The sequence below is a fragment of the Ornithorhynchus anatinus genome, chromosome 17 (assembly GCF_004115215.2).
Source record: "Ornithorhynchus anatinus isolate Pmale09 chromosome 17, mOrnAna1.pri.v4, whole genome shotgun sequence".
In the NCBI taxonomy this organism is placed as follows: domain Eukaryota; kingdom Metazoa; phylum Chordata; class Mammalia; order Monotremata; family Ornithorhynchidae; genus Ornithorhynchus; species Ornithorhynchus anatinus.
The window spans coordinates 29,141,296-29,165,504 of NC_041744.1; the positions used below are offsets into that span (position 1 = coordinate 29,141,296).

The 24,209-nt window shown below is 40.3% G+C and overlaps 1 protein-coding gene across 2 annotated transcripts in view; it reads right to left on the reverse strand.

Moving 5' to 3' along the window:
• The window catches only part of LOC103170102, a 50,951-nt gene extending 36,600 nt beyond the window's left edge, over positions 1 to 14,351 (reverse strand). Inside the window, exons 1-2 of one of the 2 annotated variants that reach the window (XR_005661012.1) lie at positions 14,248 to 14,351; positions 11,361 to 11,504 (exon numbers count right to left, since the gene is read on the reverse strand). Coding sequence is in view for 1 of the 2 variants with exons in the window: in XM_029082760.2 (XP_028938593.1) it covers positions 14,248 to 14,313 (66 nt within the window). In the remaining variant the exon portion in view is untranslated. The remainder of the gene's footprint in view (positions 1 to 11,360; positions 11,505 to 14,247) is intronic. The other variant, XM_029082760.2, reaches the window with a different exon arrangement.
• Between the last annotated feature and the right edge of the window lie 9,858 nt (positions 14,352 to 24,209).

Sequence of the window (24,209 nt, forward strand, 5' to 3'; positions counted from 1 at the left end):
AGGGAAATATGAGTTGCAATCAAGATAATGTGTTCTTCTGGAATTTTACAAAAGGCAATAAATTCTGAATACCCTACCTAGTATAAATGAACAAGCTCTTTTATTTTCCAAAACCCTTCTCTTTTCAAGGGTTAATAAAGGTATAGTTTTAAGACTGGATTTCTTTTGACAAATATATAGCATCATTTGAAACATATCTGATTTCAGAATATGTTGAAAATTTTCAATATCTAGAAACTGTTTTAGGCAGAGTTGGTACTTAGTCAATAGATTATCAATCTCATAAAGATCACCATCACAATTGTTACCCTCCCTAGCAAAATGGGAAGGTGGCAAGGAACTTCAACAAGCCCAGTGTTGATCTTTTGCATCCACTGTATGATGAGGGCAGGACTTTGGGGTGGGGGAGAGTTGAGGAGGAGAAATTCTGAGGGAGTGAGGGAAGAAAAGAGGAAAAAAGAGAATGAAGAGAAGGAGAAATAGGGGTAAGGACAGTTGAGTTTGTATTTCTTGGTTTCCAGTGTACTTTCTCACAACTGCTGAGTACAGTAGGTGTGCAATGAATTAATTTACCCTCCCAGCTACATTGTTGCTATCTAACCCTTCTATATCTCTGTCCTTGTCTTGTCTTCTTCCTCCTTCTTTCCTTCACCCTTGTTTCTTCTTCCTTCTTTCTCTCTGGCAGTGCCACCTCAGCCCAATGTTATAGATTTTATTTTATAGATTAGGCATAAAGTAAACATTACATAAGATAATTCAGTGTATCTGAATTTCTATATATTTAAGCTCTGCTTTTTCCACATTCCTACATATTCCCTGATGGACACACTCGAGCATAAATATTGGGCTCCACCCATATTAGAGGATATAGATGTACAGTGCTCTGCATACAGTAGCACTCAATAAATACAAATGATCGATTGATGCAATTTCCCTTTTTCTCGTCTTGATTTTTTTTACTTCCATCATTCTTTCTCTTTCTCTCTTTATATATATATATATATATGTATATCTATATGTGAATATATATCTATTGATATGAATATTCCCATGTAAGCAATATATCACCACTGCTTTTCTCCTCTCTCATACAGGTTATATTCTAGACTGAAAGCCCATTGTGGGCAGGGATAGTCTCTCAATTTCTGAATTATACTTTCCAAGTGCTTAGTACAGTGCTCTGCACACAGTAAGTGCTCAATAAATATGACTGAATGCATGAATGAATATATCTTTTCCCCTCAGTTCCTCACTGAACATTCAAGTGAAGAACCTAATGAGACTCGGAAATGTTAAGGCAAATAAGGGACATTGCAGCATCTCCATTCTGAACTACATTCAAGCTAACATCCATTTTACCAGCTGTTAGTTAAATATTTACCAGACCTTTCCAATGCTTAGGTGTTCAAGTCAGGTAAACTCTTCCTTCTCTCTAGACTGTGAGCCATTCCTGGGCAGTGAATGTGTCTGTTTGTTGTTGTATTGTACTCTCCCAAGCGCTTAATACAGTAAACACTCAATAAATAAATTAAATTGAACTGAAAGTTGCCCTGTGACAATATTTTTATCATTTTCAGAAGGAGACAAAACTTGTTACCATTTTGAATATTCATTGACTACTTATAGTATTAGTCCTAGAACTCTTGCAGGGCTTCAAGAATTATAGACATCATTTTGGAAGATTTGTAAGAGTGTACCTTCACAATTTAATCCCATCATTGATAGGGAAGCTATGTTTACTTCTTCCCTGAATTAGGTAGGCAGTGTAATGCTTTATATATGGTAGTAATGTTTCATTTGCTTGCAGCTGTAAAACCGAAGAATGGTAAGACCTAAAAAGCCTTTCAAACATTTCAGTAAATTTGCCATCTGTCTTTTCAACCTTTTAAAATTTAAATATCTTTTATAGCACACAGATTTGAGAAATTTGAAAGATTAGCAGGTGATGCAGGTCAAATTAGATTCTATGTAACTCATTTACTTTTATTAAGGAGATTCACTGGTTTGCAAAGTGAAAAAGGCAGTCTGCTCATTCCACATAAAAGCTATAACCAAATATGTCAGTTTTCAAGCAACTAAATAATAAAAGAAATCTGGTTAATTTGTTAGAATTGAAAGCAGTTTTAAGAAAAGGTTGGAGTAAGAGAGAAAGGTTAAAATCACTATGGTGTGATTTTTCTTCTGGTTTTAATTTCTGATTCTCTCTTGTTCTGAAGATATAAGATACAGTTATCAGTATAGGTTTCCACTTCAAGGGGGCAATGGTTTGCCCCATAACTAATGGCTTTGACCCATAAATATTTTGAACAGAGTGTAACTACAGCTAGCTCTTCTTGCTCTGTGGGGCTGGAAAGAACCAGAGGTGGAGCCAAGATGGTGGCTTTTTATCATAAAGCAAATGGAACCTATGAATGGTGATCCCCTTTTCAACAGATTCACCAAGTAAGTTATTATTTGTTGTGGGAGTCATCGCTTAGCAAGTCATTAATCTATCATTTACCTGAGGGTTCCACTTTTACCCTCAACCAGAAGAAGGATGATGAGGACTTTGTAGTAACTTTTCTAGTCCTCTCAGAGAATAAAGGACTGGTTATGAGAGGGAAAGGGGGTGATGGGTTGTTCTTGCCTCTCCCAGAATCCTCAGTGAAAGGAGATGACCATACTCCTTGCCCCTACCAGCTCCAGGGGCATGTTGGCATGGAGGATTTACTAGATGCAGTAATTAAATGCCATTTTCTCTGGTTACCAGTGATGGCCAGAGGGAAAGTGAAGAAAAAGCTAGTGTCCTTTTTTTTCATCTTTTTACTTCCTTCCTCCTAATTTCTTTCATACCCCCTTTTCCATCCCTTCCGCCCACCATTTCCTTTCTAGTTCTCTAGAAGCCCTTTTCTCTCAAAACTCTACCCTCAGTGCATACTTACTCTTAAAATGTAAAGTTAGTTCCCCTGGGAAGTTCTATGGAGAGTAATTTATTAATTTACATCAGTAAAATCACTTATTTGTTTTTGGCATCAACCAAGGTTTTTGACTTTATTCAGTAAAACACTTATGAATAGTTTAGAGATTATCTCTCTCCAGGCACCCCCTCAGCACAACTTCAATGTGCTGGGCCACTACTGCTGACCACTTCTGGATTTAACAGTCTTGCAGTAAACCTCTTTCCTGGGAAGACAAATGGTTTCCCTGAAGTTCAGTGCTTTGGCACACCAGGAGTTAGGGGCACACTCGGCCCCTATTTTCTTTGGGTACTTAGTGTTCCTCCTAAGGGGGTTGTTCCCTCTCAGGTGCAATTACTAGATGGAGCCAATGAACTTCAGAGAACCCAGTGACTTAGGCCTTTTTTTAGCAGATTCATTCATTCATTCAGTCGTATTTATTGAGCACTTAAACTGTGTGCAGAGCACAGCACTAGGCACTTGGAAAGTACAATTCAGCAGTAGATTCCCTGCCCATAATGTTATATTCTCGACATCTACAAATCTACTTGTAGGTATAATTCAGAAAATATATCTGCTTACAATTCCCTCCAGGTACTTTTAATAATGATAGCAAAATTGATGCTCACAATTATAATAATGTGATATTTATGTGCTTATTATATTCCCAAGCACTGTACTAAGCACTGATTTAAGATGAAAGATAATCAATTTGGACAAAGTCCCTATCCCACAGTGGGCTCCTAGGCTTTGTTCATTTATAGCACAAACTTTCTCTCTTTGCTACCACATTCTATTCATAGTCGACAGTCCATTCTCCAAACACTTTGACCATCCTTCTTCTAGCACTTCAGCTTTAAGTGCTTTCTTCCAGTTTTGGGGAACTTTCCACGAAACATCTATTTTTAACATTTCTCCTCCCCTCTTGACCAGGGCTCTTCACTCTATCTTCACAATTATTTTGGTTTCATTTTGCAAATATATCAAGTGGCTTTCCATGAAAAGTAGTTTAAGAGATGACCAGTGGGCTCACTAAACCATCCAGTCAATTCACATTATTCTGCACTGAAAAGATCTGAGCAACTAAGAAAGATTTCAAGTTAATCATTAAAGAGAGCAAATAATCCAAAGTACTGGATTCTGGCCAGTGCTCTACCCATATTTTTTAAAAGAAAATATTATAAGAGATAATTCAAGAATTAGAGTCCAGAGAGTCTTTCAGGAAATATAAATTGAATACATTTTTAAAAGCATAATTATAAAGCATCTTCTGTTAATGAACCTTAATAAAACATGGAAAACAAACTCCCAAAAGTTTCATGAGAATGCAAAGCAGTTTTACTTTCTAACCTGCTAAAGACTACTGGAGAGAAAGCTGGTGGAATTAAAAATTTATGATGCAGCTCTATTTACCATCTATGGGATCCACACCCACTAAAATTCACTCAGTGGATTCATTAGTGTCCTGGAAGACAAAATGAATAATGTGGTAGCAATATGTAAACAAAATTATTTCACTAAATACACATCAGGAAAAAATGACACACTCTTATTGGAGGATCTATTAAAAGTAAGTTAGTAACCGAAGGTATTCTAGGGCATCTGGCCTAGGTTAATAAAAGGTAATTTCCCCTTCACCCCTCTAGAAAAAAACAAATAGTTTAAAACAGACACTGATGGATTCTAAATTATTTTCAATCTCTTATTAAAACTTTTTCCTTGCTCCCTGTAGCTAATTTAAGCACAAGCATTCAATTTATAGAGGCCACAATGGAAGTGATTTTAAAAATGGGAAAGAAAATATCATGTGATTATCCAAATAGATACATTTTAATTTTAAAATATGAATGCATAATGTTTAGCAAAAGAAAATATGAAAATTATCTGATGTGAATGAAAGCTGTATATGTCTACTTCAGATGGAGAAAGATTAAATGAAGAGCAGGCAATTTAGTGTGGAATGAAGGTGGTTAGAAGGGAATATGAGAGATTTTTATAAACAGAAAATAAAGATTAACAACTGACATCACTTTTCCATCTTTTTTTATGATATTTGTTAAGCCTTTATTGTATATTAAAGGACTGTTCTCAGCATTGGGGTAGGTGCAAGTTAACTGGTCCAAATAAAGTCCCTGTCTCACATGGGACTTTCAATCTAAGTAGGAGGAAGAATAGTTATTGATTCCCCATTTTTCAGTTAAGGAAACTGAGGCACAGAGAAGATGAGTGACTTTTCCAAAGTCACACATCAGGAAAGTGACAGAGCCAGGATTAGAACTCCAGTTCTCTGACACCTAGAGTCATGCACTTTCCGCTAGTCCACACTGCTTTCCTATTAGTCTTCAGGGCAAAGTAACATCTTCAAATCTAATACCAAGAAAAGCTTTTGAGGGTTTCCTATACTTTTGTCATATAGGATGTTTTACAGTTTATAAACTATCACGTGAACCTGGTCAGCTTTACAGTGTTGGTGCTTCTATTTTCCAGTTCCCTGATTTCTGCTGGGTTCTCTATTTTGAGAAACATTTTTTCAGTAGCCACTTCTTCCAAAGAGGTCTTCTGAGGATCAATACCAATACCAATACTGAGATGCAGCATGGCCTAGTGGATAGAGCACAGGCCTGGGAGTCAGAAGGATCTGGGTTCTAATGCTGGCTCTGCCTCTTGTCTGCTGTGTGACTTTAGGCAAGTCACTCAACATTTCCTTGCTTCAGTTACCTCATCTGTAAAATGGGAATAGGACTGTGAACCCCACGTGGGACATGGACTGTGTCCAACCCGAGAAACTTGTATCTACCCCAGTACATAGTCCTGTGTCTGGCACAGTGCTTAACAAATACTATAAAACAAGACAAAAGGCAATGTCAACTTACTGCTAGCTAGATGGTGTTTCTTTCTCATCACGTGGAGCATATATATGAAAAATTCTTCAGAACCATTGCAGTACAGGAGCATTGAAACTATCACCCAAAATCTTTTTCCTTGTTTCTCATCAGTTTGCTTTCAATAACCTAAAATTCACAATTGCATAAAATGGAAGGAAAATGGGTTCTAGACAGCATTGGTTATGAGGGTGCTTTTCTTTTAAAAACAAAGGTGAAAATCCTTTCTAAGACTGTGAGTGAGCAAAGAAGTATATGAAAATATATAGTTGAGGTTTTCTTCAAAGTCTCTTGTTTTACTCCCATTCTTGTTGGGGATTATTGTTTTTTGGGAAAAGAAGAAAATACTATAACAAAGCATGGATAATTAGGCTCCTGTTTTGGATGACTTTTTGATCAAGGACAGTGAAAGAACATGAAACAGAAAATGACTATGAATATCTGAGGTTCTGTTTGACTTTTTTTTTCAAACCCCCCCAAAGCATATTGTTTTGATTTTAGTGGAATGAAAGACAAGAATAAAAATAGAGTTTTGTAGCTTTCATTTCAATTAGAAGAGGGAAGATTGAAGGGTCCTTGGTTTGTTCGCAGCAGCTGCCAAAACTCCACAGACTGGCCAGAGATGCCTTGAATTATTAGTGCAGCATTGCAGTTTTGAACTGCATAAAATGCAGAAGGAATTTTGAAAAGATCAGTTTTCAATTCTGATATTTGTTATTTCTTATATTGTGTAACAAGGGGGTATGAAAATATATGCTTCCCTTATTCATGATCCTGATTAAACCATGAATATAATTGAATGACCTTTGTTGGAAAGGGAAAACTAAATTAGTCTGTCCAGAATTACCTTTGCCATTAACACATCAGACATAAATCCTGCTTTTCCCAGTTCCTGAAAAGTCAAGCCAGTACAAATAGAGATTATTACAAATAATTTCAAAACATAAATTTTAATACAGAGAAACCTTGTATAATTCAAAATGCAAACATCAAAATAATAAAAGATCGGTAGGAGAAAGTTAGAGGTGCAAACATCTAAAATTTGTATTTAGGTTTTGCTAGAAATATGTTTTCCTTTACCAGGGTAGAATTTTATATCCTAAAGTAAACTTTCTAATTTTTTTCCATAGTTAAATAGGTAAGTAGATGGCCAAATTTAACTTGTAAAATGACAACTGTAAGCCAAGTACTAAGAGGGAAAACCCAATACCACATTAAGCCAGAGTCTGACATTCAGAGTTTCTTCTATACACTTTTGGAGGTCCTTGGAAAGTCAGTTACAAATATTGAGTTTAAATAGTTCTTAATTTTGTTTGATGTTCTATCTTCCAGTAAATGAAGTCTTTTTAGAAGAAGGAGGGTAGTCAGCTATTAAGCATCTCCTCGGAAAGCAAGACAAAAGAAAGTGGGCTAAAAGCGCAGCAAAATTGTTCAGGTGAAGTAAAAGACCTTTCTAATAATGGATAATAATTGTGATATTTGTTAAGCACTTGCTATATGCTAAGCACTGTAATAAGTGGCGAGGACGTAGAAAATAATCAGATTAAACATCTGGAGATTACAATCTAATTAGGAGGGGGAATGGTATTGACTCCCCATTTTATAGATGAAGCAGTCGAGGCAGAGAGAAATTAAGTGACTTAGTGACTTATGGAATTTGAGAAGCGCTTACTATGTTCCAAGAAGTGTTCTAAGAATTGGGTTAGATACAAAGTAGTCAGGTTGGACATGGTTTCTTTAGCATGGGGACTCTTAGTCTAAGTAGGAAGGAGAATACGTATTCCCTATTTTACAGTTGAGGAAGCTGAGGCACAAGGAGTAAATGATTTGCCCAAAGTCACACAGCAAGCATTTGACAGAACCAGGATTAGAATTTAGATCCTCTGACTCCCAGACCCATGTTTTTTCTGCTAGGACATCTCTGTACAATCACAGAACTACCTATATGCATGGGTGGTTTAGTTGCATTCCTGAATGCTTATGCAGGAATTCCTTGGGCAGTTTTATTACTCTCATTTCCTGGCTATACTCAGCATCAAAGAGCAAGAGAGGGTCAAAACAATGAATTTCTCAAATGAAGTTAGTCTCCTAGTTTACCTATGCTTACCTCAACATAGAAGAATTGGATGAGATTTGTGAGAATAAATGATCACACAATGGCCCAAATAATTGCTGTAAGGATAGATAAAATTGAGAAACTAAAATCAATCACTGGTATTTATTGAGGACTTACGGTGTGCAGAGCACCGTATTGAGTGCTTGGGAGGGTTCAATACAACAGAGTTGGTACATTTGGTTCCTGATCACAAAGAGTTTACAGCCTAGAGGCTGAGTTTCTAGTCCAAAAGCAAGGAGGAGAAAGGAAACACAGTAAAAGAAAATTTCATTGTCACATCCCAGATGAAAACTGGGAGTCAATTTTCAAGGACAGACGAGCATAGCATACTGCTATAAAAAAAGGGGTGACTCTTTTAAAGCAAAAGTTTTATAAAGAACCTGAGCTAAAGAAAACAAAATAGGATAGAGCTTTCTGCAAATGTCAAACATGACAACATAGCACGGGACAGGCTGTTTTGTTCACCAGGGTGAATGGACTGTGGGTACCACATGACTTTTTCAGTCTCACACATACACATAGGTGGATTTCACCTTCAGAGGTATCTTCTCCAAATGTGAAGGAGAACCATATAAATGTAGGGGCATAAGATGTGAAATAGGCCATTCCTAGGTCAGATTGATGGTTCATCTAGCCCAGAAGTCTATAGCATTAGGGTACTTGTATTTTAAGTATTTTGTAGCAGTCTGGATTGGTTTTTCATGCAAACATTTCCCAGCTGGAAAAAGAGTGGTGGGTGGGTTCTAATATATGTTTAGAGGGGAAAATCTAATTCTAATTCCTGGTCCCATGAAGATCTGTTATTTTAGTAGTAGTCCCCTCAAAGGAGAGTACTTTCCACAGAGATATCTGGCATCAGAGTTTCCCACCTTTTCCCAACCTTCTATCCCATCCCAGGATTTGAGCACTAGCAAGAAGACCTGTCTTTTTGGATGGAGATACAGTTGTGGGCAGTTCTGGGAAGTCCTGGGTTTGATTAGAAGACAGTCTAACCTCGGGGGACTGCAGAGAATGAGTATCATGAATAGGAATCTAGACTGTGGAGTTTTGAGTGTGAGCCCCATGTGGGACCTAATGGTGGTATTTGTTAAGCGCTTACTATGTGCAAAGCACTTTTCTAAGCGCTGGGGGGATACAAGGTGATCAGGTTGTCCCACGTGGGGCTCACAGTTTTCATCCCATTTAACAGATGAGGTAACTCAGGCACAGAGAAGTTAAGTGACTTGCCCACAGTCACACAGCTGACAAGTGGTAGAGCTGGGATTCGAACTCATGACCTCTGACTCCAAAGCCCATGCTCTTTCCACTGAGCCACACTGCTTCTCCGATGATCTTTTGACCTGATGATCTTTAAAGACCCGATGATCTTTAATCAACCCCAACACTTAGTTCAGTGCTCAGCACATAATAGGCACTTAACAAATACCACAATTATTGAGTCATTTTGCTTGTTCAGAAATGAGTAGTTACTCTTGCCAAATTTCAGGAAAAAATAATATCATGAGAGCAGAAGTTCATGCCGTATGATTCTACTAACTTCCTCCAGAGACCACCCTGTAAATACATAAAAACAAAATGTTTTAAAGCATAAAAATGTTCCCTTCTCTAGCTATTCTTAAATTTTTATTCTCAGACCTCTTGGCTCTGAGATACACTTGTTGTTCCAGATCATCTTGACTCTCAACAAGGGTCCTCCTGCCTTTCTGAAACGAAAGTCATCTTCATCTCATTCATCCTTTGAAAACTGTAAATTTCAGTTTTCCCAGGGGATGCAACAGTTTGTTTTAGAAATGTTGATCTCATCTTTGAACATGTTAACACACTTTCTCAGGTTCACATGAATAAACCAGCTCAGAAGGACAGTGAGGTGTGGATTACTGAGATAGATGGTTGTGTTATTTCAGATTCCTGGTTTGGTTGAGTCCCCAAATTACTGAGTCAATTCCCTGTCCCCAAGTAAATGATCACCTCACTTCATGGTGCATGGTCTCTGTGGGAATCGAATCCTGGCTCTTTATCTCCAAAATGAATAGGGGGCAGCCTTGCAGGCTTGAGTCATGGAAGGGCAGCTAAAGTATCTAAGTTCCTACCACTGGAAGCTCGTCAGCTCTACTTCCTAGTGTGGAGTGGCCTATCCTGTGGCCTTTGCCCAGCAAAGGCAATCCCCCAATCACTTCTGGAATTCCCCCTGCAGGAGAAGGGAGCAGTATTCTCCTCCTACACTGCCACAATGGCTAGAAGAGCAAAGTCTTGTGACTCTTCTCCCTCAGCTCTGAGTCAGCTGCCCAGAGTGTCAGATTTTCCAGGATCCCATTTGAGAGTGGGACCTCTCAATGAAAAGGGCTATAATGTCTATGTCCTGTTGCTTGTGTCTTGCAATTTCTTACAGCCGCTAATTTTCCCCAAAGAATGAGGGAGCACAACAACATGGACACACTGTGTGTTGCTGTATTCATTATTTTTTGTGGATGTTACTTTTGCAATTGACTAGAATCTACTTTTGTAGGGTCCTGACATACCTCGGATAAAGACGGGCAGCAGCAATTGAGGACAGCCACACACAAAGAAGACACCAAACTGTTGTTTCTTCGCCTGCCCCCTGCATAGGCTCAAAATAGCACATATTTCCCCATTGTAAATATGTGTAAAAATTGTAATGGTACCTAGATCAGTCCTTCACACAGGAGGTGGTATTCCAAACACACACACACACACACACACACACACACACACACACATGAAATGAGAGAAGAGAGAAGTTCTGTCTTTCAGTGATTTTCTCAACTTGCTAGTTTCCTGATTGTCCCTTCAAAACTGTCTTCCTGGTATCAGCCAAGCATATTATAGATGAAAGAAAGTTAATTAGCTACATTTTTAAAAATAATAAAACTCCAATTTTCACCATTGCTACAATAAAACCGATGAAAAATAAGTGGCTACACAACCCAAACACACACACACACACACACATACACACACACCCCCCAGACTGTGAGCTCTTTATGGACAGGAAATGTTACTGTTTATTGCTGTACTTTCCCAAGCACTTAGAATGGTGTTCTGCACATAGGAGAGCTTAATAAATACGATTGAATGAATGAATGAATCAATTGAGACAACAAGGAAAAGTTGTAAATAATCCCCCACAAAAACCTATTTAAAAAATAAAAACCCTGAAACTTGTCTGAAAGAGAGAATTTCCTGAAATGATCGAAAGCCATCTTTCGACTAATACTGTCATATTACAAACAATATTTTCACTACCAAGTAAGGATGTAGGAGAAGAAATGTAACTTTCAAAGGTAAAACCAAATAAATTACATTTTTTAAAATGGTATTTGTTGCATGCTTATTATGTGCCAAGCACTGTTCTAAACACTGAAATAGATACACAGTAATTCGGTCTTGACATAGTCCGTGCCCCACCTGGGGATGAATCAGAGTCTAAGTGAGAGGAAGTACTGGTATTCAGTCTTTTTCATGTTTGAGAATCTGGTAGCTCCACTTCTTGTAGTAGGTAGACAGCCTTTTATAATTCACAGGGTCCCAGGTAGATACTGCAACTCAGATCTGAAACCATATTTAATATCCCCAAATGAGGAAGAAGTCAAGATCAAGACTGTGTACTAGGGTTGTTACTGATATTTTGGTCGACCTCACTAAACAGCTGGACAATGGCACTTTTCCTCCTGTGACAGGAATGAAAGATGGGGAAAAGGGCAGAAAGAAGAGAGATAAGGAAAGGATTCAGAGTGAGAGGAAGGGATTCCCAACTCCTTCCTGGGAAGCAAATCTCTTTCTGTTGTTGCCACCCTGCTGCAGTATATGGGAAATGGCTATCACGAGCAGTTATATAGGGAAATTGTCTTTCATCTCCCTTGAAACAACTAGTACTAGTACTAGCACTAGTACTTTGGTGACCCTGCACAAACCAGCATTTCATTAATGTTGGTATTTGTTAAGCGCTTACTATGTGCAGAGCACTGTTCTAAGCACTGGGGAAGATACAGGGTCATCAGGTTGTCCCATGTGAGGCTCACAGTTAATCCCCATTTTACAGATGAGGTAACTGAGGCACAGAGAAGTGAAGTGACTTGCCCACAGTCACACAGCTGACAAGTGGCAGAGCCAGGAGTCGAACCCATGACCTCTGACTCCGAAGCCCAGGCTGGCTCTTTTCACTGAGCCACGCTGCTTCCCCATTTCATGACACTGGTTGGCGAGGAGAAAAATGTAGGAAGATTTAAGATTCTAATAGTCCTGCTCTTTGAATCTCCTCCCCCCAGATCAAACCCAGAACCTAGAGCCCAACATCCAGTCAAGTTTGGTTTGGGGTGGGGATGGTTTAAAATGTGCATTATTAAAGAGGGATGTGTCTCTGCTCTTTAAATGCCCCACATCTGAATCCTGAGAATGCTCGCTTGGTAGGGACTGGCAAAAAGTTGTGCTAACAGGGATGGAGATAGTGGATTTTCAGGGAAGAATAATGAAGGAAAAGTAATTTCATAAAAAGGGATACTTCCAGACCCCTAAAACCAGGTCTGTCCTTCCACGTAATAGTTTTAGATTAAAATTGAACATTTAAATTGCTTTTCTGATCTTCTGATTTTCCTAGTGCCTAGTACCTGTACTAAGCTTGTGGGGCGACATTGCCACAAACCAGAATGCAAAAGCAATTTGTGTATTTAACTTCCTCTGGAATTGAAATGCTATTCTTTACAAGATGCAGGAGCACTAAGCATAGTTTTCATTCATTAAGGGGACTATGGTAGTTTGAAATGATTTCACAATTTTCAAAAATGATCAGTATTATAATTGGTACTCTCCTAGCTTTTAATATAATGAACTTGTCATCTAAGTACTGGAATACTACATTAAAGCCAGAAATCCAGTAAAGCCACTCATTTAAACATTGATAATGTCCCATTTCCAAGAAGTCTGCAACACTTTTATTGACTCTCTAAATATTCCCGTAAAGCCGAGATCATTTACCAGGGAAGGGAAAACAGAGGCCCAAAGAGACAGTATGATTGACTCCAAGACTCTCTCAAGGGCACAGTCCATACAGGACAGAGCCCTACGACTCCAGATTCCCAGAGTGGAAATGCGTGGTATCAGGCTGCATTTATCGCCTTCCTTCTTGGGTAGTCAAGCGCAATCTGTGCCAAAAAATTGCCTGTGCCAGAAATGCAAAGGGGAGGATACAAGGCTTGTCTTTTTCCCCTGCCACCTCACCCCAACCTCCATGGGTGGGAATTTTTCACCACCCTCAGACACCCCGATAAGTGGGCTGGGACCCAGTGAGGGGGGTGGTGGAGTGTCCAGGGCAAGTCTGAGCCTGCAGGGTAAATCTGCAGCTCTCCTATCCTAACTGGGTCCCCACTCTGCGCTTTGGGATCTCGAGAGCGTCAACTAAGTTTGCAGCTGGAGATTTCAGGCCCGAGAGGGGAGATGCCCGCTGCGTCTTTTTTCCTCTCCCTGGACGCTCACTTCAGCCCCCTCTCCCCTCTTACACTTCCGTCCCTCAACTGTCTCTTTTCTCCCAAGCATCTTCTGCCTCTGTCCACATCCTTCTCCCTGTCAGCCCCCCGACTCTGCTCACCCCTCGTGGGGGAGACCCCGGCCCTGGAAGCTCCCCTTGTTTTGTGGGCACGGAAAGGATAGGAAGGACGGAGCAGGGATAGTAGTAAGGGCAGTGAGGTTGGCAGAAGGCAGAGCAGAGGGAGGGAGGCTCCTGGACCCGTTAGAACAGCTTCAGCCGGCCCGGAAAGGACGGGAAGGACCCGGGCAGGGATGGTAGGAGGGGCAGAGAGGTTGGCAGGGGGCAGAGCAGGGTGGGGGAAGACTCCTGGACCCGACGGGAAGGACGGGACAGGGATGGTAATGGGGCAGAGAGAATGACAGAGGACAGGGCAGTGGGGGAGGCTCCTGGACCCGTTGGAACAGCTCCACCCAGCCCAGAAAGGACGGGAAGGACAGAGTCGGGCTGGTAGGGGAACAGAGAGGTTGGTAGAGGGTAGAGCAGGAGGAGGGAGGCTCCTGGATCCGGACGGGAAGGACGGGCAGAGATGGTTGGGGGGGCAGAGAGGTTGGCAGGGGGAAGGAAGCTCCTGGACCCTCTGGAGGAGGACAGGAGCAGCGAGGATGCTGACCCACAGTGAGGCTGCGTTCCTCGGGGCATCCCATCCCATCCCATCCCATCCCATCCCATCCCATCCCATCCCATCCCATCCCATCCCATCCCATCCCATCCCCATCCCATCCCACCCTGCCGGCCCAAGAAGGGGACGGGGCGGAGGGAGAGCTTGCTCACCTGCTGAGCGGAGAGGGTCCGTCCGGGCCGGGGGAGCCGGAGCGGGTCCGGGCCGGGACTGGCCATGCGGGCCCATGGCCTCGCGTGGGAGCCGGGGCGCCCACGTCCCCTCTGGACCTCCGCGGAGCTGGCGCGGAGAAGCCGGCGGCCGGGCCGGACAGGGGCTGGGGGCGGAGTCCGGGGAGGGGGGAAGGGAGGACAGGGGGGCCGGGCCGGGGGAGAGCCGCGCCCCCTCCTCCCCCTCCATCCCTTTCTCCCTCCCTCCTTCTCATCCCTAGCCCTTCCCAGCTTCCCATCTCCGGTCCATCTCTCTCCCGGGGTCAGGGCATCTGTGCCCGACCGTGGGAATGAGGTTACGTGCAGGACTGCACGCCTGGGCCTTTGACCCCGGGAGGTGTCGGTCATTTGGGGCAGGGGATGCTTAGAACAGTGCTTGGTACATAGTAAGCGCTCGACGAATGCCATCGTTATTATTGTGCTGTATAGCTCCGGCTGCAAGGGATGGGCTGTGGCTCAGGATTGGGAGGCAGGGACCCCCAGAGTCAGTGGGACAGCAACTCCAGGGTAGCTGGTGGGAAAGAGGGCTGCCCTGCAAAATTGTAGCCGGCCAAAGACCGTCTTCTCTGGGGGATTGAGGGGTCAAGCAGAGGGGAAAGGAGAGGGCTACGAATGGTTGCTTTTTAACGTTAGCCCACCTGTCCACATACCTCAGGGGAGCAGTTGGATTCCTATGGAGAAAGGAAATGTTGGCTACCCTCTCCGGTAGAGCTGGCCTCCATCATCTCTCCGCTGCGTGGCCTGGCCTACTTTGCCTTCCAGGAACCCTGATAGGTGGCTTCCCTGCTGCCCGCTCTGGTGGGAGGCAGAGGACCTTGTAAGTAGGACATCCACCACGGCGGTCTGTCCACCACCGGCTTGTTTATAAGGAAAGAAAATCTTGATTCTAGGGTATAAAGCAGTGGAATGGTCTGTGGAGGGAGGGCAAGCTGTTTCCATCCTGGAAATATTTAAGAAAAGACCAGTCACCCACTCCCCTGGGTGGGTTAGTTATTTATCCACCTCAAGGCAGGGAACTGGACCAGATGATTTTTCAAAGTGCCTCTCAGCTCTGTGCTTCTATTATTCCTCTAGGAGTCTGAAGCTGGGAGCAGAAGGAGAAAGGAACCCTTTTCTCATATTTCCCCTTTTTCTCTTTTATCCAACAAGATTGAACCTCCCCTCCCAGCCTTCTGGCCCCAAATATGGAAGAGAATGTTCAGCCCATAGGGTTTCCTCCCTTATAGCCTGCCCTACCAACCAGCCAGTCAGGCAGGAATATCTGTAAATCTCTTACTAGTAGGTTGAGCTCTATATTAAGAGCTGGGTATTTACAAAGGAAGCAGAAGGCACTGTCTCTACCCTTCAAAGAGGTAAACAGGACCAATGCCAATCCACAAATCAAAGGAAACATAAAACACAGGCTCCAGAAGTATGCAAATATGTGATTAACCTTAATTGCCGAGAGTTCCTGAGCAACCAATCAATGATATTCATTGAGCGCTTACTGTGTGCAGAGTACCCTACTAAAACTACAATATAGCAGAGTTGGTAGACATGTTCCTTGCCCACAAGGAATTTATTGATCTCACGATGGGAGCATGAGAGGGTTCTAGGCCCCAGCAGGAAGGTAGCAGCATGACGTAGTGGAAAGAGCAAAGGACTGGGAGTCAGGAGATCCAGATTCTAATCTGAGCTATTTCATTTGCCTGCTGTGTGACTTTGGGCAAGCCACTTGACTTTTGCTGTGTCTTAATTTCCTCATCTGAACTATGGGGATTAACTACCTTTTCTCCCTCCACTTTAAACTCTAAGCTACGTGTGGTAGCTCTGTTCTGCATCTTATTTGATTATCCTATACTACTCCAGTACTTGATAATAGTAAACACTGTGGAAGAATCAGCATAGCCTAATAGAAAGAACATGTCATTTGGCTATGATGATCCTCACAATGCTAATTATTGCCAAGTATTGTTATTATTAGAGTAAGAACTTAAATACTGCAATCATTATTGTCATTGGCTAAGCTGGTTTTGCATGCTGGGCAATGGAATTGCAATCAAAAACCAAGTATCTTTTTCCTTGTTTAAATGGCTGCTGGGGACACAGATGCTTAATGCGACAGACAGAATGTACCTAGTTCAACTCAGAGGCATTGAGCTGCACCATAAGTGTGTATGTGCCCGAGCATGCAAGTGGGGATATGTGCAGGACTATGGGTGTGTACCTGTGCCTTATCGTCCATAAGGGTGCATAACGCTGCACCATATTCTCCTTCTCCATGCACAAGCTTCCACTTACTTTCGAGGAACCCAAATCTCATCTATAAAATGCACAGGAGAATTTATTTATCCAATACCAATCATTTCAAAGCCAAAGTTATCTGGATGTATGAGGTCCTTTGTGACTTGCTGAAATGGAAGGCCCTGAATCCACTTAGGTGTTTGTTTTTCCTTTGAAAAAGAGTCATGATGGTCTTGGGTATTAATATGCACCACACTAATAGCCCAACCCCTGGGCTACTGCCAGAGCAGAGCTTTTCACTAGGGACAAGCTGTGCTGTTTGTATAATATTGATCGCAGTTCAACATCATGTTGAAGCTATCATGCTCTATTCACTTGGTGCAATTGAGATACTGAACTGATTACTGAAAAGAATTCCAGTGTTCTATATCAGCAATCTCTCAGCCCATTGAAGCAGTCAGTGTAGATGACCAAACTAGTTATTTCAGGCATAAAAAAGAGCCTCACTTTTCCTCTCAAGAGCAGGTCTTAATGTGGCTTGTACTTAATTAACTATGGCCATGTGGCTTGACCTAGTATTCTGTACAAAGAAGACTTTCACTCACATTTAGCCCAGGACACCAAAAAATTTGATCATAGGAGAGTAAATTTTAACTTTGTTAATTTTTTCTTTGTTTCTCACTTTTGAGTGTAATTCCATAATATTACTTAGGATGAGATGAGACAGTAATCTAAATAATACTCTCCCAAAAAACCTTTAAAAAGGCAGGAAACAGTTTATTGACAGTCCACATTATCAAGGTCACCAAATCGTTGCTCGAGTGTTCACTTCATCTGAGTAGAAAAGTAGAAAAAGAGAAAGAGGTAAACAAAATGAGAGATGAAGGGGAAAAAAAATCACCTGAGTAATTCCTTAAGACACAGAGAAACAATTTGATAAAACACCTCCTTCTCTGTAGACAATGACCATAAGTTTTGTGAAGAGAAGTTCCAGACTGGAATCCTAATCTTTATAGGACAAGCAAGGCTACCCTGATATGCTGAGTATTGCATTAGACAGCAAGAACTACTCACCACTCACACAATCCTACACTTCAGCCAAAGAACACAGAATACAGCTCACATTCCAGGCTTTTCCTTTCTTCCACTTCTGATGCATTAGTATTTATTGACCCCCTCGCCTCTTTGCTCAGTACACTAAGATTTTAGGAGAGTACAAAAGAAAGTAGTATTTATGTTCCCTGCCCTGAAGGAGTTTACCATCTAGTGGTAGAGACAGATTTAAATGTTACAAGTAGGAGGAAATAATCTAGAATTTAAGATATGTATCTACCTACCTTCAGGGATTGGGAGTCTTTAAAGTGCCTAGGAGGGGATGAAGAGATGAAGGGGCAGTTAGGGGATAGAAAGTGGGAAAATTGGAGACTAACTGGGGAAGGCTTTCTGCAAGAGACATCTCAGAAGGACGTTGAAGACGGGGATTTCTATGGACAGTTGGATATGAAGGGGAAGGTGTTCTCGAAAGTGGGGAAGGAAGTGCGAGCAAGAGGTAGGTTATGAGAATTCTATTCCTAATCCCACTGCCACTTCAGTACACTCCCCAGAATCCAGGAAGGATGATGGCAGCAGCAATCGGACAGATTCCTGGGCCAATCATGAGGCAAAATCAAGGATACAATCTCAATATCATGCCTAGTCCAGATCAATCTAATAATGCCAGATAGTCCTACTCTGATGAGTTATGACAAAGTGCTAAATTCCCTTAATTTGTGAACCAAATAAGCATTTTGTATTGAGCTGGGAAAGTTAGTACTGGAAAGAGGTTAATTTTCCATGCCTTTTTTTTTAGCATATTGTGTCTCCCAGCTAAGTGTAATCATCAGTACCATTCATGGTCTGTATACAGTTCCTGTCTGGCCTCACTAGGAGAAAATAAGTGCCAAGTACAAAATACAGTGAAATGAATCACTGGTGACCCCCCCCAGAAGAGATAGTATGTTCATCTCAAGGATTACAAAATAATAGTAAATTTCTCACTGTACTTCTATCTCATCTATCTCTCCACTGACCCCTCACCCAAGTCCTCTCTCTGGCCTGGAACACCCTTCCTCCTCAAATCCAACAGGCAGTTACTCTCCCCCTTCCCTGTTCAAAACCTTATTGAAGGCACATCTCCTCCAAAACCCTTTTCTGACTAAGCACCCCCTTTCCTCTTCTCCCACTCCCTTCTGCATGGCCCTGACTCACTTCCTTTACTTATCCCCCCTCCCAGCCCCACAGCATTTATGTACATATCTTTAAGCTGTAATTGGTAATGACTGTTAGCTCGTTGTGGGCAGGGAATATCCCTGTTTTAATGTTATATTGTACTCTCCCAAGTGTACAATACAGATACAGTGTTATACTGTACACTCTCCCAAGTGTAAAGTACAGTGCTTTACACCCAGCAAGTGCTCAATAAATATGATTTAATTGAATTGAATTTTTGTACTCCTTACAAAAAAAACCACATAATTCATTATTGATATTTATTGGGCAATTACCCAAGTGCTTAGTATATTGCTCTGCACTCAGTAAGTGTTCAATAAATATGACAGAAAGAATGAATGCAATCAATGAATCTGGTATTGGTCATAACCTAAAGATAGATAGATAGATAGATAGATAGATAGATAGATAGATAGATAGATAGATAGATAGATGTGTGTGAGTGCATGTGTGTATATCTTACACCAACCTTATAAGGCATGAAGGAGGAAGGCATTTTTTTATCCTTTTTAGAGATGGGGAAGGCAGGTCACTGGAGGCAAAGCAAGCCAGTGACAGAGCTGGGGCCAAAATCCAGGACTTCTGACTTCTAGGACAGGGCTTATCCTGCTGCGTAGGTTGCTTTGTGGCCACCATTCTTGAGCTATATAGCCAAATAGAGAAATCATATCTCAAAAGGAGGTGATCAGCGGGGACTGAAATATCACTGAAATGATAACAACCAGTGCGTCGGACACAATTTGCACATTTCCACCAGGGGACACTACATTCTAACACTCATTTCAAGTGGGAAAAGTCCTCTGTTCTGTTAACTGGTACCATTTAAAAATACTCAATAACAATATTTTGAAAATAGCTGCCATTTTTAACTGCTGGAAGTAAAGTGTTTTTTGAGTTATAATAAAACCACTTTTCCATTGTGAGAATATTTTCTGGCAAAGTATATGTTTTCTTTCTGAAGCAAACATTTTGGTTACACTGATGTCAAGTAAAACTTTTTTTGTGCAGAAAATATCTTATTTTAAAGTAATGTATAGATTAACAATCTCTTTGCAGTAATCTAGATGATTCAAGCAATCATATTGCTCGAGGAAGAGCATGGTCTAGTGGAAAGAGTTCGGGTCTGGCAGTCAGAGGACCTGAGTTCCAATCCCAGCTCCTCCACAGGCCTACTGTGTGACCTTGGGCATTTCACTTAGCTTCTCTGTACTTCATTTACTTTGCCAGTAAATTGGGGATTCAATATCCATTAACCCTCCTTCTTAGTTAGTGAGCCCTTTGTGAGACAAGAGACTGTCTAACCTGTTCATGTTGTATCTTCCCCAGTATTTAGAACAGAGCTTGACACATAGTAACAAATAACACAATTATTATTAAAATAATTAAAATTATACTATTTATAATAAATCTATCTGAATATTTCAGGGACAAAAAACTTTGTCCTCACTACCCATTTATTTATTATTAACATAATTATTAATAACAATCAATAACCACAACAACAACAATAATGAAAAGGATATAGAGGTCAAAGATTATTTGGTTCTGAAATAATAATATTGACTGTCTCCACTGCTCATTGAATCATTTCCATTCCTCCACTTTTCTTCTTGACATATAGAGCTGGTCATTAATTCCTAGTCAGAGTATTTATTATGGCAAGAGGAATTACTCCAGGTGTTTATATTGCTGAAGGGAACTATTCTACCATGCCAGTAATTGAAAAGATAGATCAATAATTTCAATACAGTGATATCATACAGCAGCTGTAATTTTAAACATATATATTTCTGATTATTAATGTGAAATAAGACTAATCAATGAACAATTTAGAAAAGCCACTGATTATTATTGTTTCATTAAGTGTAGTTCTCAAAGGTTTTTACTGTAATTTGCTCAAACCCTACATCAGTTGTGACATCATTTAGACTGTCTTTGTAGGAATAGGCAAAGTTGGAAAACAGAGCCTGAATCTGCAAACCTTGAGCAGAAAAATCTATTGATCTTGACAAATGTGTTACTCAGAATTTGGTAGAGAAGCCAGTGGCCATCAGGATCGTTTGAGTATTATGGGATCAAGTATTTAAGTTTCTGGTGGAAAAATCAATACACATTTTAAACATATTGATCACACAATTAAATTTAACATGTTGACCTTTTAGGAAATTAGTATCAACACACAGTATCCATCTTCCCATACACATAGATAACCAATATATGACATTGCAGAATCAATCAATCAAGAGTACTTACTTATCTACATTTGTGCAGAACACTACTCATAAAGTGCATTAAAAGATACAGTTCCAGCCTTACCATCTAAAAAGGTACTTGCATTCCTACACTGAAAGCAAAGAAACACAAAGAACACACAGAGTGGAGGTAAAAGAGAATAGAAAACTAGATCAGAAGAAAAATGTTTTTAAAGAGAAGAGCATGAAAACAGATATGTACAAAATGTTTCAGGTGATTGGGAGAGCATTAATGGATGAAGGAAGATATAAGCTGGGGAGAAGAAAATTCACTGTAGGGATGCCTGTTGCAGAAGGTGGAATTTCAGGAGGGGTTTCAAGATGAGAAGCTCTTCAGTCTTGGAGGTGGGAGATTTGAGAACGAGGCACAGTGAGAATGTTACTCTGAGAGGAACAAAGTCAGAAAAGTAAATCTATTGTGATTACCTAGTATTTTGTCTGGGAAATGTGGTCTGCAGCTTTATAGGAGGAAGTTATTAATTCAGCAAAGACAGAGGGTTGGGGACAGTGTGAAAGTTAAAAACTCTTGGAAGGGAGACAATGCCACTGCAGCAATGGCTTAGGAAGATGGCATAATTCTGGAAAAGGAGTGACCTCACAAAGCTGGAAAGGGAAAAAAAAGAGAAGATTAGTAGTGGGAGGGAGCAGAAGTATGGCTTGAAGAATTAAAAAGAGATAGAAAAAGAGAGAGGGGATATTCAAAAAGGAAGAGAGGTGGTGAGAGACAATGAAAGATGGTAGGAGAACAGGATATGATGCAGAGGGAATGAGGAATGAAAAAAAATCAGATAATAGTAGGGGAGAAAGCAGTCAAATGGAGAAATAGGAAAGGAAAGGAGAGACATAAAAAACAGAGAAATGTCTTGTGACATCTTGTGATTGTTGCACTGGACTCACCTAGTATTTGTAGACTTGCCTCTTATGTATTTTTCCCCTCTTTTTAAAAAAAAATAATTATCTCTCTGTTCTTGAATCTGTAATTTCCATTTCTCATCACCATGACAATCTTTTCAGCCAGTGTATTTTCCCAATAATTGAAGTTCAGGTAGAGAGTTCTGCTTTGGTTTGGGTCGGTGATCTAACTTACCAGTGATAAATGAAGAAATAATCACATTGTATCTTCTTCAGAAAATATCAAATCCCCAGTTAACCTTTTTAGCTTTGAAGTGTATATGGAGTAGTTCTAATACTTCATATCTACCTCATACCCTCAACATTAAGTTTGTGAAGATATAGGTGAGCAGAAGCTTTATTTTAGTTTGGACAGTCTCAATTTTAGTCTTCTGTTCTACTTTATGACAGTCTCAACTAGGTCACATTAAGGATCAATCTAAATTGTTTGGATTCACTCAGTGGTATTTACTGACTACCTATTCTGTGCAGAGCACTCTACTAAGTGCTTGAGCACACTACTAGGTGGATTTCACATGAAATAGTTGAAAACCTGGAAAAAATTATATGTGAATTAACTTGTAAATGATCAAGAATTTGGTGCTTTTCTTGTAGTTTTTGGAGTTTGTCAGTTTGTCAGATGATTAGTATAAAAATCAATTGCAACAGATCTATTTTAAGTTTAATAAGATGTGCTTTGTTTTCCCTGAACAATATTTAAATAAATGCTAAAATAGACTAAGCTCTAAGAAATTGCCAACACGGTAGTTAGAGGAATAACTATGCCATGACAGGAATCATATTTAAAAGCTTAATAATAGTAGGGGATTTGAAAAATATTGAAAGATCAATGATATTGTTATTGCATATTATCGACCAGCCATTAGCCCATACCATCAGTAATTTGTCACTTTTACAGAAACTTTGAATTTATCATTGAGTTAATAGGAATCATAGCATAGAATTTGGATCTTTTCCATGAAAACATGGAACACCAATAAGACTGCTAGTCAAAGTGGAAATTATTTGCAATTAACTGTAAGGCAAATAGGCATATCTTAGCTATTCAGCTGCTGAAACCCAGCTCGGAAAGATTTCATCCCAGGTTTAATGACTAAATTATGCATATTAGAATTTAATGTGTATATACAAAGTATCCTCACTAATCTTAATGGCCATAATAATAAATCTACAATAATTACCCACAAACACACTTAAAGAGCAATTTCTTTGAAATTTCTGTCAAAACTCAGAAAATATTATGTTCTTCTTTCTACATTCAGTTATAAATGGCCAAATTGGGAGTAGAGTAACTGAGTGCAAGGGGACCTGTCTTTGTTTGGGTCCCCCAGTACACTAAAACATCACAATTGCACTGGCTACCATATATTTACATTTATTCACTCCACCATAAAGATTCCATTCCTGTTCCCAGGTCTGTTGTGTCTTCTGACTGTCCAGCCTTAGCACTTTTGCTCAGCCATTTGGTTGTGATTCCCCTTTCTATGAATTTTTGCATGGTATACATAAGAATCAGCAAGGAACTCTCTTCCTCTAGGGAATTTTTTGTACTTTGCCATTTCTATTTGGAATATATCTGGATTCTCTCAAATTCTCTTAATTCATGTTTTTGTAATTGCTTTTGGCCTGTTAGAGAATCCCTTTCAGAGAATAATTTTATTTTAAACTATCAGTAATATGCATACCCCAATTTGAAGAGGGAGAAGGAAACAATTTTCCTTTCATAGACACAATGGGGAGAAATAATCTAATTATCCTGAGATGGTTAAATAACAATTGCTTAAACTGCCTTCGCATCTCTCTCCTCACTTGTAAGGCTGTGCTGTGCTGTCTTGAGGTCTGTCTTTAGTGAGAGCAGTGTGTGTTCAAACCACTCTAAGGTCCTGTTATAGAATGTTCAGGAAATTGCAGAGAAGAACAGGGGGTCCATAAACCAGCAGCATCAGGACTGATGTATGACCAGTTTGCACCACAGTCACTGAGTGGTGCTTGGTGGGACCAAACTCCTGAGTTCCCCTGGGGAGGGTCAAGAAAGCTCTTCCACTCTGTTTTCTTTGTGATAATGGTGGAGTTATGAGAATTGTCATCTACCACTGCATAAGGCTGACTCCACATATCCCCGACTTAAGATGATTGGAAGATAGCTCAGCAAATTTGAGTTGATGATTTATTCTGTTTTTTTTAATAGGAATTTCAGTTTGTAGTTATAAATTTCTATTTGAATTTTCTTTCTTGCATTATTTTCAATTG